The following is a 25,000-nucleotide window of genomic DNA, read 5'->3' on the forward strand; positions in this document are numbered from 1 at the left end:
GGTAACCACCTATTTCTCTCTGTGACAGGGGAGCTCATGCGTCCTGTGGCTGTGAGGACAGGGTTGAAGGGCCGTTTCTCATCTCATTATGAAAATGTATTAGTTAACCCATATCAAACTGTAACTTGACCTCCTGCCTCTGATGGAGAACTATGGGGTTGATGGTTTCCCCTGTGTTTCTTCACAGCTCTCTCTCTCTCTCTCTCTCTCTCTCTCTCTCTCTCTCTCTCTCTCTCTCTCTCTCTCTCTCTCTCTCTCTCACACACTCCGTCTTGTTCCTACTATCTTGTTTCAAACAGCTGTGATTAAAAAAACATTTTCACAAGTTGATTCCTACACACACACTCTCTCTCTCTTTGACAGAAGAGGACCGGCATCGTGGAAACGGGGTCAATGGCCATTGTCTCTTCTCTTGAACTCCACTTGGCGTTCGCTGTTCAGCCTCTGTTACATTTATGCTCTCTCTCTCTCTCTCTCTCTCTCTCTCTCTCTCTCTCTCTCTCTCTCTCTCTCTCTCTCTCTCATTCTCTCTCATTCTCAGGGTCTGACGTGATCAACTTTGACGGACAGGGAGTAATCTCGTATCGTTTCAAGGTACAGCTGTTGCTATTTTTTGACAAATGTCTCATTTCATTTTCCAATTATAAGACCAAAACTGTCTAATTACACAAAATGTCATAGTCTTTTACTGTAATCATCAGAACAGAGGCAAGTGCAGAAATAAGTAGGACGATAATTAGAGATAATTTCAGATCACAGAGATCCATTATTAAACAAATAGCATCTATCTATTCATAGTCTTACAAAGTTTTGTCAAGTTTATGATTTAAAAGCACACATATTCATACGCACATGGTGCTATTACACCATTATGTCAGTATCAGCATATTGCATTGTACATTGTAGACACTCTTATCCAAAGCAACTTACGAGTTAAAACTCTTTTAAGCCATTAAGACCGGGAACGCATCTGTGTCATTTTTTGATTCCTTTGGGCTATTCAAAAATAGCAGATATACAAGCTCATAGCTCAGTGCTGTGCTACAAGCTTGTAAATCTGCTATATTTGAAAATTTGTAAAAAATGAATGCAAATCTTTGAATATATATATATTTTTTAAAGCGAACATTTGTAACTCAAATCTTATTGCTTCTGGGGGATTCTACAAAGGTCTTCTAAATCCTAACAGTTTAAACATATATATCAGTGGTTCTTAAACTTTTTCATGCCAAGGACCAGCCAAAATGATATGTATTTGGCCGTGGACCCCCATCTGAAAATATTTTGTTCCAGGGACCCCTAGAAACAAAGAGTTAAGATAAAAATGTAGATATGCATTCAAAGATGTGCACACATTTTCACGATTTCCTCCCAAAAAATATCAGATCTACAAGCTCATAGCGCGGCACTCGGTGCCGCGCTATGAGCTTGTACATCTGCTATTTTTTTAATTGCCTAAAGAAATCTTAAAACGACACACAGATGCGTTCCCGGTCTTAATGGGTTAGAAACCCATACTGTATAAGCTTCAATTAAACCAACGGCCTCAAGTGAAGTCCGGAACATCTAAAGCCCTGAACATCGCTCGACATCTTGGAGATCCCCTTGGAGTTCCGAGATGTACTGTATGACCTTTGAAAACCTTTATTGCAGGTGAAGAAGATGAAGATCATTAAGGACGTGATTGCGCTGAAGTTCAAGACGTCAGAGAGCGAGGGTGTGATCCTTCACGGTGAAGGTCAGCAGGGAGACTACATCACCCTGGAGCTCCACATGGCCAGACTACTGCTGCAGATCAACCTGGGTGAGACACGCATTTTTTTCCTCTGCCACCAGGGGGGCAAAGGAAATATATGAACATATATTTTTATATATATATGCACATATATACGTATATATAGTATGTGACATATTCGGAATTGGCCGCCTGCATATATGTCTCTACATATATGTACATATATATCCAAATATGTGGCATATGTGGACATAAAAAAAAAAAATATATATATATATATATATTTATTTAAATTGTCCAGCCCCCACAAACGCACACACACACACACTCACACACGCACTCCCTCACACGCATATACACACACACACACACACGCACACGCACACGCACACGCACACGCACACGTACGCACACGCACGCACACGCACACACAAGCACGCAGGTATGGGGGGTCATCTGTGGCAAAAATCCTACACCTTCGCGGCAAACCAACGCCTGACGTATTGTGCATTTTTGTGTAGTTGTGTCGTGTAGTTTCTTCATTGACTGATATTGGTCACGTGCATGCTCTGTTCCACGTTATCGCACAACGTGCATTGACTACGCTTATAACACGTTTATATGTGCAGATACGCACACATGAACGCACACATAAAAATAATATATATATATAATTTTGAAAATAATTGTATTTACATTTTCAATAGAATATTTTGTATTTTATAAAATTAACTATGTCAATTACGCAATCACACACACATTCCTGTGTGTGTGGCAGATGTTTTTGATCCTATAACCCCTGTTATGCACGGACGCGCACACACACACACACACACAACCTTCTTCTTCTTCTCCTCCTCCTCCTCCTCATTGGTGGTTTTGTGCTCGTCATCAACAGGCAGTAACCATTACGGCTCCATTCTGGGCCACACCTCTGTGACGACAGGCAGCCTGTTGGACGACCACCACTGGCACTCAGTGGTGATCGAACGCTACCGACGCAACGTCAACTTCACCCTGGACAGACACACACAGCACTTCAGGACCAACGGAGAGTTTGACCACCTGGACCTGGACTATGAGGTGAGAGGACACATATACTGGATGTGGACATAGTTTTAGTTTTATTGTCTCCGCCAGGCCGAAAGGCATGGCGAGAGAGTATGTTTTCGCCCCTGTCCGTCCGTCCGTGTGTCCGTGTGTCCGTCCGTCCGTCCGTCCGTCCGTGTGTCCTGTCTGTGTGTTAGCACCAAATCTCCGGCACCGTTGGCCCGGTCGCTGCGAAACTGTGCACACACACTCCCTGGATGCCAATTCAGAACCTCTGCCTCAAATTTTTCACATGGGCCTGTTATAGCGCCACCAGGAGGCCGATTTGTGCAAAACCCATTTTTTCCCATTACTCCTACAGTTTTTAACCAAACATCATGCAAATCGGTACACAGTATCTCTATAGTCATGTGATCAACCCTGATCTGTCCGATTTCCCATATTCCATCCTCATTGGCTAAGGTTACCATCCAAAGCTTGCAGGATTGGTCCGTTTTGAACAAACTGCCTCAAATCATGAACGCAGCTTGCCATTTGCATAAAATTGCACACGCACATTCCCACTAGGCCGAGGAAGAAATGGCACTTAAAACTTTTCACATCAGCCTCATGGTGGCGCTATAACAGGCCGATTTGCATTTTTAACTATAACTGCACCGATCTGCGTGAAACTTTGCACGCCTACTCCCTAGAGGCCAAGGAAAAACATCTGCACTGCATTTTTCACATCTGCTTTTTACAGCGCCACCAGGAGGCCGACTTATGTCAAATACATTTTTGGATATTAATCCTTCAAATTTTATCCAAACATCACACAAATCGGTACACAGTATCTCTATAGTCATGTGATCAAGACGCATCTGTCCGATATTTCATATTCCATCCTGATTGACTAAGTTTGCAGGATTGGTCCGTTTTGAACAAAACGTCTGAAATCATGAACGCGGCGTGCGATTTCCGTGAAAATTTGCACGCACATTCCCACTAGGCCGAGGAAGAAATGCCACCCTTTTCACATTGGCCTATTATAGCGCCACCAGGAGGCCACAATAACTTACCTGACCTGGCGGAGACCTGTGCTCCGAGGAGCACTTTTTCTAGTTTATTGTAATATGGGGTAGTCAGGAGCGATATTCAAAAAGCTCAGATCTACAAGCTCACAACGAGCTTTCGCCTCGGCGTTTAATCTTCCTGTCGGATGTTATTTCTCAACAACTACCGGCGCGGTATACCTTACATAACAAACCCCCAAGGGGAAAACAGAACCCTTAGGGAAAGCAGAGCCGACTGGTGGTGCTGGGGTGGTGGTGGTGGGAGCAAACAAAGCACATACAACATCAGTGGCAGCACAGACAGCAAGAGAAAGTGCAATGAATCAGGTGAGCTTAAATAGACCGCCAATTTGGTCAGCTACTTGACACATCACATACAATAGTGCTGCATATGCATATAAACCTCTCGAGTGTATCTGCCTGAACTAGTTCGCAGGCTACGGATCATTTATTGTTTTTGTTTTGTAGACTTGTTTTTTTTTGGTTCACTAACCCTTATATGCGTGCATGAAAGTATTTGCTTCCATCCTTTAGCTCCACATCCATGGCTAGTTTGGTCTGTGAACAGTTTGATGATACAGGATATCAGATATTGGTTTCATACTCCGTGTTTCACTGCGAATCCATAATACACACATAATTAATGTCTGCATGATGAAACATGAGTGCAACTAAATACATTGACTTTAGAATGTACAACCAGCATGTGTAGAGAGAGAGAGAGAGAATGTGCGTGCATGGAAACTGCACTCCTATTTAAGTAAAGCTGACCATTTAAGACATCTGGAAAATCCATACAACACTGTGTGTGTGTGTGTGTGTGTGTGTGTGTGTGTGTGTGTGTGTGTGTGTGTGTGTGTGTGTGTGTGTGTGTGTGTGTGTGTGTGTGTGTGTGTGTGTGTGTGTGTGTGTGTGTGTGTGTGTGTGTGTGTGTGTGTGTGTGTGTTCGCGTGTGTGTGGTATTATCGACTGTCTGTCCAGTCCAGAGACAGGTTTCTCTCTCTCTGTTTGCCACCCAGCTCATGAGTGTGTGTATATCTGTGTGTGTGTTGACATGTGTATGTACAGTGAGTGTGAGTGTGTGTGTTTGTGCTGTGGGTCTGTTGTGTGCACTGTTGTGTGCACAGTCCAGACGGAATGCCATTGCTGTCGTGCAGAAACCTCTTATCTCCATATTTCTTTTGCATCTTTTTCATAAATTGACGCCTTACTTTGTCATATCAGAGTGTCAAGCTGCCGCACCGCGGCACGTTTTGAGCTTGTAGTTCAGCTATCTTTGCTCTTTTTGAATTTGAATCCTGAAAAGTAACAGTTTTGGACATATTAGGTTTCCCACCCCAACAGCAACGATATCCGGGTCTAGTTGTGTTTGCCCTTGGCAGTAATTACTGAGACCAGTGAAGCATCACCACACACACACACACACACACACACACACACACACACACACACACACACACACACACACACACACACACACACACACACACACACACACACACACACACACACACACTAGTGGTACTTGTTTTAAATTAACTTCATGTTGTCATAAAACACAGTATACATCTTACAATGAAAGTCACAAGACCTGTCTTCACTTTCATGAAGTCCTCTCCTCTCCTCTCCTCTCCTCTCCTCTCCTCTCCTCTCCTCTCCTCTTTCATGAAGTCCTCTCCTCTCCTCTCCTCTCCTCTCCTCTCCTCTCCCTCTCCCTCTCCTCTAATTTGGGCATTTAACAGACACTCTTATCCAGAGCAACTTATGAGTCAGTCTGGTCAGAAGAAGCAGATGAAGCATGAACTCTAGTCAATAAACAAGACATGTCAACAGAAATATTTAGATGGGAGTCTTTGTATAGGAAAGCAACAGTGACTCCCTGGACTAACGAGACTGGATGTGGATTATGGTGGGGAGGGTCAGTGCTTTCTCAACCTGTTCTCTAGTCTAGCAGATATACAAGCTCCTAGTACGGCACTCTGTGCCGTGCTATGAGCTTGTAGATCTGCTATTTTCGAAAAATAAAATTGTGTGCAAATCTTTGAATATATATAGACTATATATATAGATATATATAGATTTTTTAGCTCAAATCTTTGCTTTTGGGAGTCTTGGGGGAACAATTTATCTTGAGATGCGGGGGGGGGGGGGGGGGGGGTCCGTGGACAAATACATATCATTTTGGGGGTCCTTGACATGAAAAAGTTTGAGAACCTCTGATATTGTAGCAACATGTTTTTTTTTTTCAAAACAAATGTTAGGATTTAGAAGACATTATGTAGAATCCCCAGAAGCAAAGATTTTAGTTACAAATGTTCGCTTTAAAGATTTGCACACATTTTCACGACTTTCAAGATTTTTCACGAAAAATAAGACATGGCAACACTGACATCCATCAGCTTGGCAATACACATGTCATTGTTAGGATGTCCGATAACAGGGTTGTTGCAGCACAGATTTAATACTTCACTCAAGAGCTGTATTAGCCCTGTCGAGTTTTGTTTTTCCGCTTCTGCACAAATTCAGTCCTACTGGCATTTAAACAAAGAAGCTGCTTCATGATGGAGATTTCTGTCAGAGCTTTCAGAACTTTTGGGGGCCATGGAAAGCAAAGAAGGGAGTTTCATTCTCTGAGCAGATGGTGTGAGATGGGTATGGCCCAAATGTGTGTTTTGCCAGCAATACATTTCTTTCTCCCAGAGTAGCACTACAGGAGTTTGAGAACCATATGAGAGACAGTGAGTGTCTATACACCATGCAGTGCAGAGACTGGCAGTCAGTCACCAGCTGCTGCAGAGTAGGAAAGTGGAGCCGAGGTCTTTGATGCAATTGAGCTGGGGTTCTCAAACGTTTTCAGCTCGAGACCCAAGATTGGCATGCAAACTTTCAAAAGGTCAGTAGCTGTTCGCATCATGTTATGTTTGCACTCCTGTCCGTCCGTCCGTCCATGAACAGCTAATCTCCGGCACCGTTGGACCGATCGGTGTGAAACTTTGCCCGCACATTCGCATATTTTTCTAATTGGCCTCATGGTGGCACTATAACAGGGCCCTTCTTGTTTTGGCCTATAACTCTTGAACCGTAGGTCGTACAATCAAAATCTCCTTTTCCATGGATTCATTTTATCATGACGCAACTCCATTCATATAAGCCTGGCCACGCGTGCGTGCGTGCGTGCGTGCGTGCGTGCGTGCGTGCGTGCGTGCGTGCGTGCGTGCGTGCGTGCGTGCGTGCGTGCGTGCGTGCGTGCGTGCTGAACACCTAATCTCCAGCACTGTTGGATCGATTGGCGTGAAACTTTGCCCGCACATTCCCAGTAGGAGGCCATGGAAGAATCTCTGCCCCCATTTTAAATCGGCCTCATGGTGCTGCTTCATGTTTTAGCCTAACCGTACGTCATACAATCAAAATCTTGTTTTGGATCTTGGCTCATGATGCAACTACCAATATACGGTAGACCTCAGCCATTTGTGCCAGACTAGATTTTCCAGTTTTCTTAATTAAAAACACACTTTTTGCCACGTCTCCTACACATTTGTCCAAAACCCACACAAATCAGTGTGAGCTCCTTTTTTTTTTTTTTTTTTTTTTTTTATCCCACGATTTTTGTAACCCATTTTTTTCACCCGGTGCCAATTTCCTAAGTGATCCTGGGCGCTACACCAGCCCTACACCAGCACTACACCAGTCCCCCACAGTAGGGAGGCCAGGGCCGAGCTCATGCTTCCTTCAGGCATGAGAGCCAACTGACCTTCTTGTCACCTGACAGGGGAGAGTTTCCCTGGTTGGACGTAGCGCGTGGAAGGAACACGTTATTCCAACCAGTTCCCTTCCCCTCCATCAGGCGCCCCGGCTGTCATGGGGGAGGCGGTATAGCGACCAGGATTACTACATGTTTTTGTGAGGGTATTAACTACCCTAGGAGACACGGGGAGAACATGCAAACTCCACACAGAGTAGGCCCTTTTGAGAGCTCTTTGTGAGCTCCTTTTTAATTGGAGGAATCTGCAGCAAGTGGAAAGCAATTAACTTTAACGTGTTAAGCCCCCAGGGGGGCAGAGTGACCACAGACCCCACTGAGATGAGGGACCATGCTGTGGATTTTAATACGGCCTGCTACAGTGCAAAGGACTGCAACCCTGAACCCACCATACTGTATGCTGCAGAGCTCCCTAACCACATGAACCCTAGTCTCATGCAGGCCAGCCTCCCATCTTTCAGTACTATAATCATCTTTATTTATAGAACACCTTTCAGACATAAATGCAGTTCAAAGTGCTTTACATTCAAGTTAAAAACACAAGTTAAACAAAGCAAAAAGTTAAAATCTAGTCGAGAGTAGAATTAAAGCAGGCAATCTGACAAATAGCAAGGTGCTAGGCCATTCAAGGCTTCAAAAACAAGTAAAGTAACTTTACAATCTATCCTAAACTTCACAGGGATCCAATGCAAGGACGCAAGTATAGGGGTAATGTGGTCCCTTTTCCTGGTGTTGGTTAGGATTCTGGCTGCTGCATTTTGAATATGTTGCAGCCGTTCAGTAGTTTTCTTCGGTTTTTCTGTCTTACTAGACCTCACACTGGACGCGGTTGTACAGCTGGCCATTGGACATGCTCCAGGAATTGATGGATTACCTGCATATTTTTGAAAAACGCTCCTAGGGGGTGTCTTGGCACTGATCTCCATGAGGCACTTGTTGAGTGCCTTGATGGGGGGGGGGCTCCCTGCCAACCTCCTGTCACGGGACGGTTCCTCCGCTCCCCCCCCCCCTCGAAGACAGGAGATTTGGCTCTATTAATAAAAAACAAACCTGAAGGCTGGAAGTTCTCCTGTATTCAGATGATAAGATACTTTCCATAGCTTTATTAATAGGCCGAAGCAGTATATGAATTTAATTGTTCACATGGACCAAACATAGTAGCCTGAAAACCAGACACATATGCCAGAGCTAGATCACTTTTTAGTCTGGCCTCGCAAGGCTATAAACATACTGCATGCATTCCAGTGTGGACAATAATGGACAATCTTTTCCTTATTAGGGATTTAAGATGAATGGAATGATGATGACATTGAGATTGTATCACTTGATCAAGACAAGGCTTTTGATAGAGTACTGTAGATGATGATGTTTTGATTTAGTTTTTCTTCCTTAATGCCTTTTTCTTTACGGGAGAGTTTATACCGTGGTTGGGGTTGCTACTGTATACAGTGAAGCATCATGCATTATGAAGGTGGGGAAAGGGCTACAGGTGCAACCAATACACATTCAAATTGTTGTTAGGTAGTTTTTCACTCTTTCTGGGACGCTATACAGTCCAACCATCGAGACCCTTTTGTTTAGACAAAAATAATATGTTGACTGGGCTTTCTACCCGTGTCACCTGAACACATATGTCAGCAATTTTATTAAAACACAAACAGAGTCTAGGTCAGAGTTGGTAGCCTTGGTGTGTTTACAGTAAAAAAATACCTCATTTGCTAAAGTAAACTGGGACAAGAGTAATTTAGGAGGGCAGTGGAGGGAGGCAGTTCCCATTTTGCCAATGGGCTTCAGTGAGGAAGGAGAGGGTTAATGTTTTTAGCCGTTTTTGTGGGCACATAGGACTACACAGATAAATTGGATGAGTGTGCAAAGTTGTAAAAAAGGAAATGGCTACAAACAGTTGTATCGTACGGCCTCAAGAACATCATCTCCTCTAGGATGATGAGTTTTTAGATTGAAACCAGCACAGAGGCTGTTATATAAAGGACTGTGGACTAAAGATGGTTAAACACAGCTATAGCTAACGTTCTGTTTCAGCGAGCCCGGACACCTTGGCTTTACAGCAAACATGTGTTCCTGTTAAACGAGGAGTAAGCTGACCTACTGGACATTTTTATTGTTGAGTTGTGCAGGACAGGTGTGGCAGGTACTAAGGCTGCCAGGGATACAAATTAACCACTGCTGCTTGAGGAACCATTGTTCTATACTGACCTCATAGACTCTGTCCTACTCCATTTATTTAGCAATTATGTTTCTCAGCGGGTCAAATGCCCCCCGCCCCCCTGTCTGTCTCTCCCTCTCCCTCTATCTCTCTCTCTAAATACGTTAGGGCTTTATTGGCATGGTAAACATTATGTTTACATTGCCAGAGCAATACTAATCATTTATCATAATATAGTCCACACACCGAATCTATGTGATATGAATGTCTCTGATGAAGGCTCATAGCTGAAACGCATAAGCGTTCGTTTATTGGTGTGTGCCAATAAAAAGAAAAAGTGGAAATGTGAGTACTTTGTATTGTATTTGTGCCTGTATATTTGTATGTGTGTTGCTGAGAGACCTACTTTCTGTATGTGTCTGTTCTCTGTGGAAGACAGATTTAGCTACAGAAGCAGGCATCTACATTTGTTATATCCATTTCGAATAGGACACATTGTAAAACATAGTTGACATTCAAGCATTATGCCAAAACTTACAGATATTGTACTGATATTATCAGTACATCCCTACTTGCTACTGTATAATAACTTAATATTGGAGGGGGGCAGGCTATGTCTGTGTTCATGCAGCAGCACTGGCCGGCGTAGTAATCAAATATGTTTTTAAATAATGTAATTAAATATGTATTTATTTAATTGTAACTAGACCATATCCGTGGGGGGATATGCGCACATGATTTGGTAACCCGGGAGCCAGTGAACACAAAAACATTGGGGAAAGTGAAAAACGTGCTTCGCCGTTCCGTGCACATGGTAATGGTCAATGGCTGTGTGCAAATTCAGATCAATTGCTCCAGCCACTGAGGAGAACCAGGCAGCACAGATTTTGGGCTCACCACCACCCTCACACCACTACAGAGCTTTGGTTAATTATAGGAAGATATTGCCCATCTCTACCCATTGGAGTGTTTCACCCAGCAGAAATGGGAGTTTCTAGTGATGTTTTCAAATTATTTGATGTCTTGGCACAGCTGGCTGGCAGTTAGAAATTGTAGCTTTCCACCTCATCTTGTGTGCAGTGGATGCACAATTTGTCGTCTCTTGGGAGCCGGGTCTGTCTCTGACGGCCTTTCTCAATGGTAAGGCTGTGTTCACTGACTCGATACATAGTCAAGGGTTTCTTAATTTAGTAACAGTCAAAGTGTACTCTGCCACAGTGCATTCTCTGTTTAGGTTAAATAACATTCCAATCCGTTCTGGGTTTTGGGTGATTCCCCCCCGCCTGCCCCCCAATGTGTCAGTTAGTTTTCTTTTTGGTTTTCTTACACTTTGCCAGTCCAGTGGGGTATCTGTCTGGTGGCTGTGCTTGTGTATGAGAACAGAGTCCCAAAAAACTGGCTGAAGAGGCTGTCTCTCCACTGGCTCTCTATGCTGTAGGTCAGTGGTTCTCAACCAGTGGTCCGGGGACCACCAGTGGTCCTTGAGGGGGTTACCAGGGGGTCCCCAGTGAAATTAGTTAAAATAGCATCACAATCATTTTAAGCACTTAGCTTTGGCTATTCAAAAATAGCAGATCTACAAGCTCATAGCCCCGCGCTATGAGCTTGTAGATCTGCTATTTGTTTTTAAATCTTGAAAATGTGTGCATACCTCTGAATATATATTTTCTTAAAGCAATCATTTTTAACTCAAATCTTTGCTTCTGGGGGTCCCTGGCACCAAACATTTTCAGATGGGGGTCCGCGGCCAAATATATATCAATTTATAGGGGTCCTTGGCATGAAAAAGGTTGAAAACCACTGCTGTAGGTGAGTTTTGTTATGAAGCATGTCTGGGTCTATCTTTTAGGTTATAACAATTAAATGCTCTATTTTGAATTTTGATAATTAGTCTATATTATAACAGAGTCCAATATTGTTGTTTTGTTTGTTACTTTTGATGTGATAAGAGAGATTGTCTTGCTTAGATTCTCTGTCAAGGCCCAGTTCTGTGATACAGTAGTGTGTGTGCAGACGATCAAGACAGTTCTGTAGTCCTTATTTGGTTGGAGACAGCAGCACCACATCATCTGCAATTTGACTTTTGTGTCTGCAAGCCATATATAATTTGATCATTTCTTTTGGGATGTCCTACCTCACTCTCTGTCTTTCTCCCTGATTGCCTCTAGTTGAGTTTTGGTGGAATGCCGTACAGTGGGAAGCCGCTGGACGTGGGAAGGAAAAACTTCCGAGGCTGCATGGAGAGCATCAACTACAATGGAGACAACATCACTGACCTGGCCCGCCGCAAGAAACTCAACACCTCCAGCTTTGTAAGAGAAACACACGCACGCACGCACACGCACACACACACACACACACACACACACACACACACACACACACGACACACACACACCACACACACACCACACACACGCACGCGCACGCACACACACACACACACACACACACACACACACACACACACACACACACACACACACACACACACACACACACACACACACACACACACACACACAGTAAACACCACATAACAACATCACTGAATCCACCATGCTCATAACTCATTCTCAATTCTAAGCCTGCCAAATACACACTCGCTCTCACAGACCAAGGCCAATAGTTAACTAAAACTAAACTACAACTAGGTGTGAAATGTAAACTAGACTTTAGGAATTGATAAAAAAGTAGCTGAAATGATGCAATTCCAAACCTAACGTTTGTTTAGAAGAAGTCTGATGCACACCTCAAAGGTTGGTGACAGGTGCGTAGGACAAAGGTGACAATGTTCAAAAGGGGATCTCTGATAATCAAACCAAAGAAAGAGGTGTGCGGGACCTTGTCCTTGTAAACATAACTAAATAAAACGAATAAAATGTCTTTAGTTTTCGCTCTGTCCGTTTGGTAAAATGTGTTAATAAAGCATGAGGCAGGTTTATTGAGACTTGGACGTCTACATGACTGTGAGTCATTTGACCTCAGGGGGCATTTATTTGTGTTTATGTGCAATGAATTTGCCCTGAAAATATATGTGTTCAAACTGCCTTGCTTCTAACAACACCTTCACTGCCTCTCACAGAATCCTTGGGTCAGAAACCAAAGCCCTATTTTCAAAATGTTAAAGTCATACTGCATAAACAAACAGGAGAAGGGCGCACACCAGTATTAATGAGGTGCTGCTGACCTTGGTAAATAAGTCTAAGAGTGAAGAAAAGGCAGCACACTCATAGCCACGATGCAGGCTTTAATTTATTAAAGGAATACCAACGTTCTTTACCTGGAAAGGTCTTCTTCAGGGATTGGTTTTTGTGACACAAAACTGTTGTTTGTGTCAAGTACATTCACACGGAATGTAAAATGTATTTTGTTATTGTCTCCGCCAGGCCGAAAGGCATGGCGAGAAAGTATGTTTTACCCTCCGTCCGTTTGTCTGTCCGTCCGTCCGTCCGTCCGTGTGTGTGTCCGTCTGTGACCAGCTAATCTCTGGCACCGTTGGCTTGATCGCAGCGAAACTGTGCACACACACTCCCTGGATGCCAATTCCGAACTTCTGCCCCAAATTTTTCACATGGGCCTTTTATAGCGCCACCAGGAGGCCGATTTGTGCAAAACATATTTTTTGACAGTACTCCTACAGATTTTGTTCAAAAATCTCGCAAATCGGTACACAGTATCTCTATAGTCATTAAACGAAACGGGTCTTTCAGATTTTTCATATTCCATTCTGATTGGCTAAAAATGGCTTCCAAAGTTTGCAGGAGTGCTTTGTTTTCAACAAAATGCCTCAAATCATGAACACAGCATGCAATTTCCGTGAAATTTTGCACGCATATTTCCACTATGCCGAGGAAGAAATGCCACTTGAAAATGTTGAAATCAGCCTCATGGTGGCGCTATAACAGGCCGATTCATATTTTTACCTATCACTGCACCGATCTGTGTAAAACTTTGTATGCGCACTCCCTAGAGGTCAAGGAAAAACCTTTGCCCTGCATTTTTTACATTTGCCTTTTATAGCGCCACCAGGATGCCGACTTATGTAAAACATTTTTTTTTATATTACTCCTTCCGATGTTATCCACATTTCACGCAAATCGGTACACATGATCTCCATAGTCATGTGATCAAGACGGATGTGTTTGATTTTTCATATTCCATCCTCATTGGCTAAGATTGACATCTAAAGTTTGCAGTAGTGGCTTGTTTTGAACAAAATTCCACAAATCGTGAACGCACCGTCCGATTGCGGTCAAACTTTCCACGCACATTCACACTATGTTGATTATAGCGCCACCAGCAGGTCTAATTTAGCAAAACATTTTCTTTTGCACAAAATGCCTCAAACCATGAATGCAGTGTCCGATTGCCGTGCAAGGCCTAAGAACAAATGGCACCCTTTAAACATTGGCCTATTATAGCGCCACCAGGAGGCCACAATAACCTACCTGACCTGGCGGAGACCTGTGCTCCCAGGAGCACTTTTTCTAGTTTATTTATTAATGTGTCTTATTATTATAATTATAATTATTATTATTATACCTTTATTATACCAAGTAGTCACTTCAGATCAGAGATCTATTTTTTGAGACATGGCCAAAACCTGGCAGCTGTCAAAAAGACACGTGCAAGACACGGAAAGACAATAACATAAAAAAGGTAAATGATGGTGACTCTCTAGATTAGAGAGTAGGGGAGTTGCTGAGGAGAAAAGGTCATGCTAATTAAATAAATATAACCCATATATAACCCATAACCGAACATCTACATTCTCTCATCTCATCTTTTAACATAACTATAACTTGAGCTTTAAAATCATCTAGGTAAAAGCCTGCAGTTCCTGAGTTTTTTTTAAGTTTCCAGGATTCCAGGCAGAGGGAGCATGAAGGCCATTGTCCCAAACTTAGCGCAGGAACAAGCCTGGGCTTTATACCTAAAAAAATATATTACGTAATTTAAATTATATCACTGGTCCATGGACACGATGAATATAGTAGCCGTTGAGTATTTAGCATTTTCTTTTATTCATCACACCCCCCGTGTTGAGCTTAATTTGGAAATGATTAGGTGCCGGAGCTCATGAACCCGTCAGCTGTTTATTTACTGACATCAAACTTTACCCGACCACTCTGGTCGGGTAAACACTGACAACTGTTTGACGGAGGGGGAGGCGGGGCCTTTGCTGTATTAGCGGAGCTCTCCGACCCACCCAGCTCACGGGCGAATAATAAAGTGGTTATTGTGAAGATTTACGAACCTAACCCAGTTTAATTTCATCCACGGTCCTTTTCCATTGTAGGAAGGGACATTGAGCGGAAAATGTTATAGCTGAATTAATTTGAGGTGACGGTACGCCTTCTAGAGGTACCGGAGCGCAGGAGGCAGGTCCCGGAGCCGAGCTCCAGCCAGCTCCGGCATTAATTAAGCACTGCCTCCGTGTGTAAAGACCTTTGCACACATTCTGCAACAACACACACTGTAATAATAATAACTGGTCAACATACTGGTTAACATTATTGTATGTTTTTGGTTTGAACTCAGAATGGGTGTGAACTCTTCCATGCATCATAACCTAATTAATGACTGTAGATCCACCTGAACCCCTGCTGGTCTCTCCCAGCTCGGTCTCACTGTTTTCATGTTCTCCGTTGATATTCCACCTGACATTTCACTGTCTGCAGCTCATAAAGAAAGAAATCACTGCAGCTGCTGTGATGCATGTTGTGTTTACAACCAGAAGCAGCATATTAAATACCTGGGCTCTTCTCATTAAAAGCACAGCATTACAAAACTGTGGGATGTAACTCCAGAATATTAAGTATTTCCCCACCTGACCTTAACATTTTACTCTGCAATCAGTGTCTTCTTCTTCTTCTTCTTCTTTATGTAGTTTCTGGCAAACTTGCCTTACAGCAAATTGCTGCCTCCCACAGGTAGGGAGTAGAACGCAGTTTGTATTATCGTCACAGTGCAAATTATTTTACCCAATCATCCCTTTGATGACATTTTCCATTCTATGACTCAGCCACCGCTGACTGAGCTGGCGTGAAACCCTCTCTCAGAGTGTTGTCCAACTCTTCAACACTTATATCTTCAACTTTCAAGAACCTCCTGGCTGCGTCCAGCACCAACTCTAAACATTCTGACTTGCGTGGTGTTTCTACTGCACAGTTTACAACCATAGCAATGAAAGCCAGAAATCACTTTTTGTCCCAAGTACATGTTTAAATCAGCTCCATTTATTTTCCCCCTTTGATTCCTTTCGATCTGCCACACGTTTCCTTCCCCTCCAGTGTTGACAGCTTCAGCGTATGACATTCCCTTTTCTTTCCTCATCCTATTCACCTTCACTTACTTAATTATGTTAGCGACATACAGTAGCTTTGCTCCAGTGTAATGGTTCCTTTTGGCTGTACCTGCTCTTCTTCAAAATTTCCCCAACAGTTTGTCTTATATGTCCCACATCTGCATTTTGCTCTACATACTGCTGCCACATGCTCGTGTTCTTGACAGCAAAAACACCTCAGTAGGGCTTTTTCAGCTTTCAAATTAACTCTCATCGGCAACTCCTCTTCCAACGTCAAACACATTGATTTGCTGTCCTCCTTTTTCCCCTCTCTACTCCGTTTCATCCTTCTAGCTTCACAAACACCTTCCATGTGAAGAAAAGCCTCACTCGCTACTGCCAGTGGCACACCACTAATCACTTCCCTCTTCCTTGGCTTTGCTCCTAGTCGGAAACATTTCATGCTTGATTTGATTTCAAGATTTCTTCCATTTGTTGTTTTGTCCTACATTCAATACTGACCAGTACACAGTTGGGAGGAGGATAAGTGAAATACTTATCCTCCCAACTTGTCCTGCTATAAACTTGCCTACCCTGTGTGGATCTCTGAAGACCCTGTTTGTTCTAGTCTCAGATTGTATCATTACTAGAGGTCCGGGGCGGGCGCCCTGCCCCCTAGCCGCGCACGGGGCTCTAGTAGCCAAACGAATTGTGTGTGTGCATTGCTTGTTAGTCGCGCGATACCTGGAAACCTGGCAACCCTGTGGCTGCGTGGCACAGGCACGGTTTTAACTCGACAGTACAGTGTGTACACGTTCATTGCAACAGCTGTGTGTGTTTCGACACGCAAACCGAAAGCGAAAGCAACAGCGGGGGTTGAAGGGCTCGCCTCTTTTTTTTGTTTTGGAGATGGACACATTTTAATGGCCACCGCTTTGTTTTCGCTTGGCCGTAGTCGGCTGCACTCGCCTCGGGACCCGGATGAACGACACAGACACACAAACGGTGCTAAAGGGTTTCCCCTTCCGGTGTGGTCGGTAATGTGGGGATTTTGTGTTGGACGAAATCAATTATGCTCCGAGGAGGCGAATGTGTGGTGAGCACTAAAAAGTAGACGAAACAATGCGTAAATGAAGCGTGCACGTTGTGGCTAGTGTTGTAGTGACATGTGATATGTTGTTGTTGTGTTGATACCGAAACAATGAAATGGCTTCAGTGACACCAGTGGCTTCACCGGAAGGGCTGAGGTTTCTCTAATATATAGATAGATATATATTATATGTTATATTTTTCTCACTCATCGGACGCATGCTGACATCAACAATGTTGATCAACACTTAAACAGCGACGCAGCGAAAGATGCTGCGTCACTTTGTATCTTTGTATCTTTTGTAGCTGGCAGTGTGAAAAACACAGCGGTAGATGTAATATCGCAGCTGCTGCTTCTGGTGTGAATTTGGAATGAAAACTGCCCAATATTTCTCTTTAGGTCACTCTCCTTTACGTAACTCCCCTCTCCCGAAGGCCCCATCCCCCTCTCTGTTGTGCTCTATTTAGTGGATATTTATGTTGCCTTATAACTTGCTTTGCGACCATTTGTCCCCAGTTGTTTAGCATTGTGTGCTTTTCTGGTAAGGTAAGGCAAGGAAAAGAGCACTTTATTTTGTTGTTAGTTTACATTAAGTCTGGTTCCATGTGTTTTAATTTAATTCTCTCTCTTTCTCTCTCTCTCTCTCTCTCTCTCTCTCTCTCTCTCTCTCTCTCTCTCTCTCTCTCTCTCTCTCTCTCTCTCTAACAGCGTAACGTGTCCTTCTCCTGTGTGGAGACCCACTCCTTTCCTGTGTTCTTCAACGCCACCAGCTTCCTGCAGCTCCCCGGACGAGCCAATCACAACGTCGTATCCGTGGGCTTCCAGTTCCGCACCTGGAACCCAGACGGGCTCCTCCTCTTCAGTAAACTTGATGAAGGGACGCTGGAGATCGACCTCGAGGACGGCAAGGTCACTGTGCACATCAACGTGACACAGACGATGAAGACCAACCACATAGACATTTCATCAGGTAGGACGGACACACACGCATACGCACACGCACACACAGAGAGAGAGAAAGACGCAGCTACATAAATGAACATATAAATGGCAATATTCGTCAGTTGGTTTAAACCAGTTTGGTCTGCTTGTAAGGTGCAGCAAGGCCTCCTGTCTTTTTGTTTGGTGACATTTCACCTGAACTATGCGGGGCATCATCTTCCTTTGCTGTTCTTCAATGAACACCTGTGTAAATAGACCTGAGGGGATATTATTTAGACATTGCTTTATTTTTTCAGACAAGAGACTGGTGGGCCACATGTCACGTGGCCGGCGAAGGGGACCAATCTGGCCTGCAGGATGATTTTGTAATGAGGGGTAAAAAAAAAAAACACTATGTAGGAGATCTCTCGCTGCTATACTGCAGTCTGCTTCAAGCCTGCTTCAAGATGCCCACCATTTTGCCAAATGGCACAGCTGAGAGGTGACTTTCAGGACCGTTTCCAAGTCTTCACTCAGCTTGATGTGTGTGCATGCACGTGATGAATTAATAGAACAGGGACCTATAAATATTCATAGCCGTGCCTAATGGTCACGCCGACTTTTCTGTAATGACAGCTATTCTCCTGCTGTCGGAGAACTCCACCTATAACGCGTGGGGGCGGGTCTTCCCTCGGTAGAACCAGAAGAAGCCCTAGAATTATTATTTATTACTAGACCATACCCGGTGAGGTGCGCAGGCAAAAGTAGTTGCAAACGTGGGGTTATTGCACGTCCTGTTGCGCGTCCCGTCCCGTAGGCCCCCCCCCCCTCCTCTCGCGTGTCCCGTTGCGGCCCCACCACCGGAGCCGTCCCCCGTCGCCAACACACACACACGCGCAACCCGTCGCGAGCACACACACACACACACGCACACGCACACGCACACACCCTCATGCGGCCAGAGCTGTCCCCCGTCGCGAACACACATACGCGGCCGTCGCGCGAACACAAATAATGTACATTTTGACACGTGCCTCCCCAACGTGCATACACGGCCGCGGAGGCGAGTGTTCTGTGTGTGCAACAGTGTAACGCTGTGGTGTGTGCAACAGTGTAACGCTTTGGGGCTGTAGATGCGACGCATGCGCACACACAGAGCCAGCGTGTGTGTCGCGGCTGGGGACGCATGCGCAGTTTGATCGGGGACACGACCCACCCAAGACGCGCACCCAAGACAGACAGAGGTTACTCAAATTATAGGAAGATTACACTATTCAGAGTGTTGGTGAATCTGTTCAATAATCACTTCTTATATACTGTATTTCTGTTCTCTCTCATCTCCTCTCCTTTACTCCACTCCCCTCGCTTCACTTTACTCCGCTCTTCTCATCCCCTCAATCCTGCACTGTCTACCCCCACCCCCCCCACCCCTCCGCTCTCTCCCTCCCTCCCTCCCTCCAACATTCTTCGTTCTCTCCATCTCTCTACTCTCTCTCTCTCTCTCTCTCCCTTCACAACACCATTATTTCATCCTGTCCACTGATGTCATTCTAGGGCTTCTTACCGAATCACCCTTCAGGCTATTTGAGCTCAAGCCTGCAATATCTTTATTCTTTCTGAGTTCTGACAGTGACACACACACACACACACACACACACACACACACACACACACACACACACACACACACACACGCATGTGTGTGTGTACGATTCACCCCCCTAGCACGCACACACACTTGTTTGAATCCTTTATAATAATTATTATATTATTACACTTGAAACATGAAGACAGATAGATAGATAGATAGATAGATAGATAGATAGATAGATAGATAGATAGATAGATAGATAGATAGATAGATAGATGCCTTTAGAACTCTGAGAAATGTCTTTCACTGTGTCCCTATTTTTATACCCGTCATTTTTTGATTCACTCCATTGAACCATCTTATTGTATTATGGAAAAAAAGCAGCCGAGACTTTCCAAGGTACATCTACAGTTCAACTCTCTAGGTGCAATGGGGTATGGCACTCCCTAATTTCTGTTTCTACTACTGGGCGGCTATACTGGATTCTCTCCAGTGTATCCCTCCCTGCATTATTGGGTGCGACGCTCCTTGTTGCATAATTGGATAATGGCTAATATACATCCCTCCTGTTAATGGACCTGTACATTCTCTCTCGTCATATCTGCCAGAGTCTTCTCATTGGTTGGAATTCAGGACTGAAACCAGCAGGGACAGAGATCACTTGACCATGATGAAAATGTGTTCATGGGTTATTTAGATGTTTGTCGATGTAATCAGTATAGTACAATCCATATTTACATTACCTGCATTATCTTCATCCACAACAGCTGTTTTGTCTTTTTGACAGCTGGAGATCAGTTTTTAGCATTTTCTCATCCTCATCAGCTCCGCCCTCACGTCCCACTCCTTCAGTTCAGTCCAGATGTCTGGGCCATTAACTAGCCTTATAGCCCACCTGGTTGTTCGTCGTCCCTAAGGGTTTCTCCTCGGGTAAACTTTCTTCCTTACCTCGAGGCACAGCCCCCGGTCAGACAGAATAACAACACAGATAGAGCAGCCTTCGTCCTGCAGTTCTGACCTCTTCGAAAATCAAGCACCGGTTTTCCGTTGGCAGAACTGTTTCTCCGTGTCTCTGTCTCTCTCTCTCCCCGGTTATTATTACTCTCTTATCAATTGGAAAGTACACAGTGACCACTGAAAGGCTTTCAGAGGCAAGCCTGTTGTGAACTTGTATATTGTATTTAATCTAGAGTAGATCGGGTGTGCCTTATCGGTCATTCCTCTTGTTAACAGACGCCAGCATGACAAGAGAGGCGGCAGCAATGAAACGCAATCTGATCTTGTCTTATCCTCTCCCCATTTCTCTCCTTTATTACTCCAGTTTGTGTTTTTGCACATTGATAGAATACTCGAGTCATATCTAATGGAATAACTACAGAGAGGGTGGGGGGGGGGGGGAGTACACCCACACACTTTAGTCACACATAATAGTCACACACATACTGTACTGTGCCATGCACATACACATGGCGCTTTTCCAGGGCCCCCATGGGAGTGGGAAGTAGTCTGCCATGCACTGTAGTGTGTTTGTGCGTTCATGTGTGTGTGTGTGTGTGCGTGCGTGAATGATCAGACGTGTGTGCGTCCGTGTGTGTGTGCGTGCATGTGTCAGGGAGTGAGGTTTCCATCCCACTCTAAATCAAGGGGTGAGAAGATGCTCAGCTCCCATCTGACTCATTTATTCTCATGTTTCTCATATGTGTGACAATTCCACCATGTGTAATCCTGTCCGCACGTACGCACACACACACACACACACACACACACACACACACACACACACACACACACACACACACACACACACACACACACACACACACACACACACACACACACACACACACACACACACACCTGCAGCCAGCTTTAAACCATATCTCTCACCCCCACACTGTTCACTTTCTGGAAGAGTTTCAAACAACTACCACCCTGCTAGATTCTGACTCACCTTCGGGGCTTGAAATGAATACTTTTGCACCATCCACTACATCCACCCCAATGCTGATGAATTAATACTATAGCTACCATCCACGACGACAACCACCCAATGCTGGTAAATTACATCTGCAGCTGATGAATACTGGATGCCACTTCTGCTATACTAGCCCTTTGGCAAAAGTCCCAAATTATGTTTGTAGCAAAGAGGGGTGGTTCTGGAGTTTCATGCTGAATTATGTGATGCTTTATCTGGTTAGCCAATGTTTATTCTCTTTGTAATGCTCTGCCCCCATGATACCAATGTGTTATTTTTATAGCCCGTATACAATTCACCTCCCAGCAGCCTCTGATAGATTTCACCTCCTGCAATCTTTTCAAAATGCCATCTAAATTTCACCAAGAAATACCCATATACCTTCATCTATTTATTTAACTATCTGGGGGATTTTTTTTATCAGTTTCATCTAACAATGCAAATGTGTGAGGTCTGCAAAAGCGTAGCTTAAATGTGATGCTGTTTGTGTTCCTGCAGGTTCAGGTCTTAACGATGGTCAATGGCACGCGGTACGACTGGTCGCCAAGGAGAACCTCGCCATGTTGATGATTGATGGCGATGAATCATCGGCTGTCCGCGCAACCACACCCCTCACCATCATCACTGGAGGAACCTATCACCTGGGAGGTAAGACCACACCCCTCACCATCATCACTGGAGGAACCTATCACCTGGGAGGTAAGACCACACCCCTGGGCAACCCGTTCTCAATCCCAAGGCGTCACATTTTGCAGCTCTGTCAGTAGCCCTGTAACGTTTCGACATGACGGGACGCCCTGCAAGTCAAGTTTTGACATGACGGGATGCCATGGCGACGTCGCATGTTGACAAAACTATGCCTAAACCTAACCCTAATCCTAACCCTAACCTCCCAAAAAGAAAAAAAAAAGGATGTTTATTGCACTGGTTCTCAAACTTTTTCATGTCAAGAACCCCCAAATTGACACTTATTAGCCCACAGACCCCCATTTGAAAATATATGTCAGGGACCCCCATAAGAGAAGACTTTTACGGCTCTAGCAGTGATTCTCAACCATTTTAATTTCAAGGACCCCCAGTTTGACATGCATTAGGCTACGGACCCCCATTTAATGGCATTTCTATCTCTGAGACCCCAATTTATAATGTAAAATCAATGTTAATTTAACTCTGAGAGTGTACAAATGGAACCAAATGGACCCGTCAGAGTTACAGACCCATAAGGGTCCATTTGGTTCCTATCCATCATTTAGCTGGAGACCCCCTGGAACTCCCTCAAGGACCCCTGGGGGTCCCCGGACCCCACTTTGAGAACCAATGGTTTATTGAATGAATAAGAATGGACGAGGGGAAGGGGCGTAGGTTCCGGGAGGGTTTGCTGACCCCAGCAGTCTTTGGCGAGGAGGTCGTTCGCGTCGTCGGCACGGCTTTGTGGACGGTGACCCCCCCAGCAGGAACCTGAGAAGTGAGAGAGGGAGAGAGAGTTAGAGAGAGAGAGAGAGAGAGAGAAAGAGAGGAGCAGGGAAAAGAGCAACTATGGAGGTGAATGGGGTGGAGGAGGGATGTGAAAAGAATAGAAGCTTCCGGGTGGTTTGGGCAGGGTATAACATACACATCATTATAGGGATGGACATCTGGATATTTTCTTGTAAACATGTACACATGGAGTGTTTAATGGTTAACCATATCTATCTACATGTATAATTGCATGAACTCTCTGTTCATGTGACTATCCCACACATAACTTGAGAACTGTACCAACGTCAAACTTGGTGTGTGTGTCGCAGAGGATGTAATGTGCTGAGTGGGAAGTCGGTCGGATTGGCGGTTGTCCAGAAATATTTATAAATCTGCAAATATCTGTATCTATCTGTGTGTCGGTCTGTCTGTGTCCCTTTTATGCCTATATATGGAGATCTCTGATGTCATCAATCACTATGACGTCATGGTACCGACATCATACACCGCCCTCTAGTGCTATGATAATGGGTACTGCACTAAGTAATCGGACAATGGATACAACAGGTAGCCGAGGTGGTGCGTTCCCAACGGGCATATGCCTAGTTTATACAAATTAACATCGCAGTGCATATCATGAGCCTTGGACACGGCAACTAATACCGGTATATCATTCTCTATGCAGTGCAGCTGACATCAGCAGCCCAACGCAGCGAAGCCAACAGGCTCATTAGAGACGGACAGCTTACAAGGTGGACAGTGTCCAAAAATAATTAAACTGTCATCTGTCTTTCTGCAAATGTACACCACTGCCATGTGGTTTCCTATAGTTTCTCAGCTACGGTTTCAGAGCAAAGCATTTTGTTTATTTTAAAAGGCATTAAAAGCTAAAATGCAACTTACCGGGTCTATATGTGCCACTTGTTTTTGATGTTAATGTTATAGATTTCATATACAGCAACATTGGATATCTAATATGTTGGATAAATCCAACAGGATAAAATGAACAGGACTTGCAGCTCTGGAACAGTGGTTCAGCTGTCATTACTATAGTAATGACAGCATGTCAGCCGGCACGTTAGCATCTCAAAGCTGTGCACATTCCACATTATAAACGAAACGATTGTAGAACTAATTAATGACTTTCTGAGAACTGCTGACGGTCACTTTGAAAAACAGAACGAGCATGTAACACTTAATTCAGACATGTGCAATTTTTAAACAATAACATGAAATGCTTTTGAGAGTAGTTGTTTTTTATGTATGACATACTTTCTTGTGAAAATAGCCGATCTACAATCTCACACCTTTTTAGATAGCAACGCATTGTGAGCTTGTAGTTCGACTATTTTCACTAGTTTCCATTCCGAGGACAGAAAAAAAAAATCTTTATTGGTTAATGTTTTGTGAACCAGTGATCTAGAGTAGTTAGCGTCCTGTCTATCCAGTAGCTCAGTCAGTACTGGGGCCATAGCTGAGTGGTTAGTGAGCCCGCCTACGGAGCCAGAGGCCCTGGTTGCCCCAGGTACGATTCCAGGCCAGGCCAGCAAATGTGTCGATGAAATGAAATGTGTCCCTGAGCAAGACTCTTAACCCCTAATTGCTCACAGGCCCTCATTGGAAACAAGGCCGCAAGGACTTTCATGAACGGACCTGTTAAAGGAATTATCCTTATCCTTTACACTGTCTAACCGCAAGTCTGTAGGTCCCTGGTTCAAACCCCAATTTAACCAGTTTGAAAAACATTTTAACCCAGCATTTCTGAGCAATTTGCGTGAAAGTCTGCCAAATCTGTGAGCTCCTTTTCACCAATTCAGGTCTGTTGGTCCAATGGCTTAATCATCTGCCTTGAAACCACAGGGTTGCCGGTTCAAATCCCACCTCATGCAGACTTCACCTCAATTGCATTGCACAC

General features: G+C 44.2%; 1 protein-coding gene across 1 annotated transcript in view; it reads left to right on the top strand.

Annotated features, from left to right (window-relative positions):
- The window catches only part of LOC308077006 (contactin-associated protein-like 2), a gene marked incomplete at both ends in the record, with an annotated part of 165,056 nt that overhangs the window by 50,124 nt on the left and 89,932 nt on the right, over positions 1-25,000 (top strand). The window contains 6 exons of the mRNA XM_080417535.1: positions 542-594; positions 1,654-1,804; positions 2,634-2,818; positions 11,930-12,073; positions 17,849-18,110; positions 22,126-22,275. Of these exons, the coding sequence (XP_080273661.1) occupies positions 542-594; positions 1,654-1,804; positions 2,634-2,818; positions 11,930-12,073; positions 17,849-18,110; positions 22,126-22,275 (945 nt within the window). The remainder of the gene's footprint in view (positions 1-541; positions 595-1,653; positions 1,805-2,633; positions 2,819-11,929; positions 12,074-17,848; positions 18,111-22,125; positions 22,276-25,000) is intronic.

This window comes from Gymnoscopelus braueri, assembly GCF_963280865.1.
Source record: "Gymnoscopelus braueri genome assembly, chromosome: 21".
In the NCBI taxonomy this organism is placed as follows: domain Eukaryota; kingdom Metazoa; phylum Chordata; class Actinopteri; order Myctophiformes; family Myctophidae; genus Gymnoscopelus; species Gymnoscopelus braueri.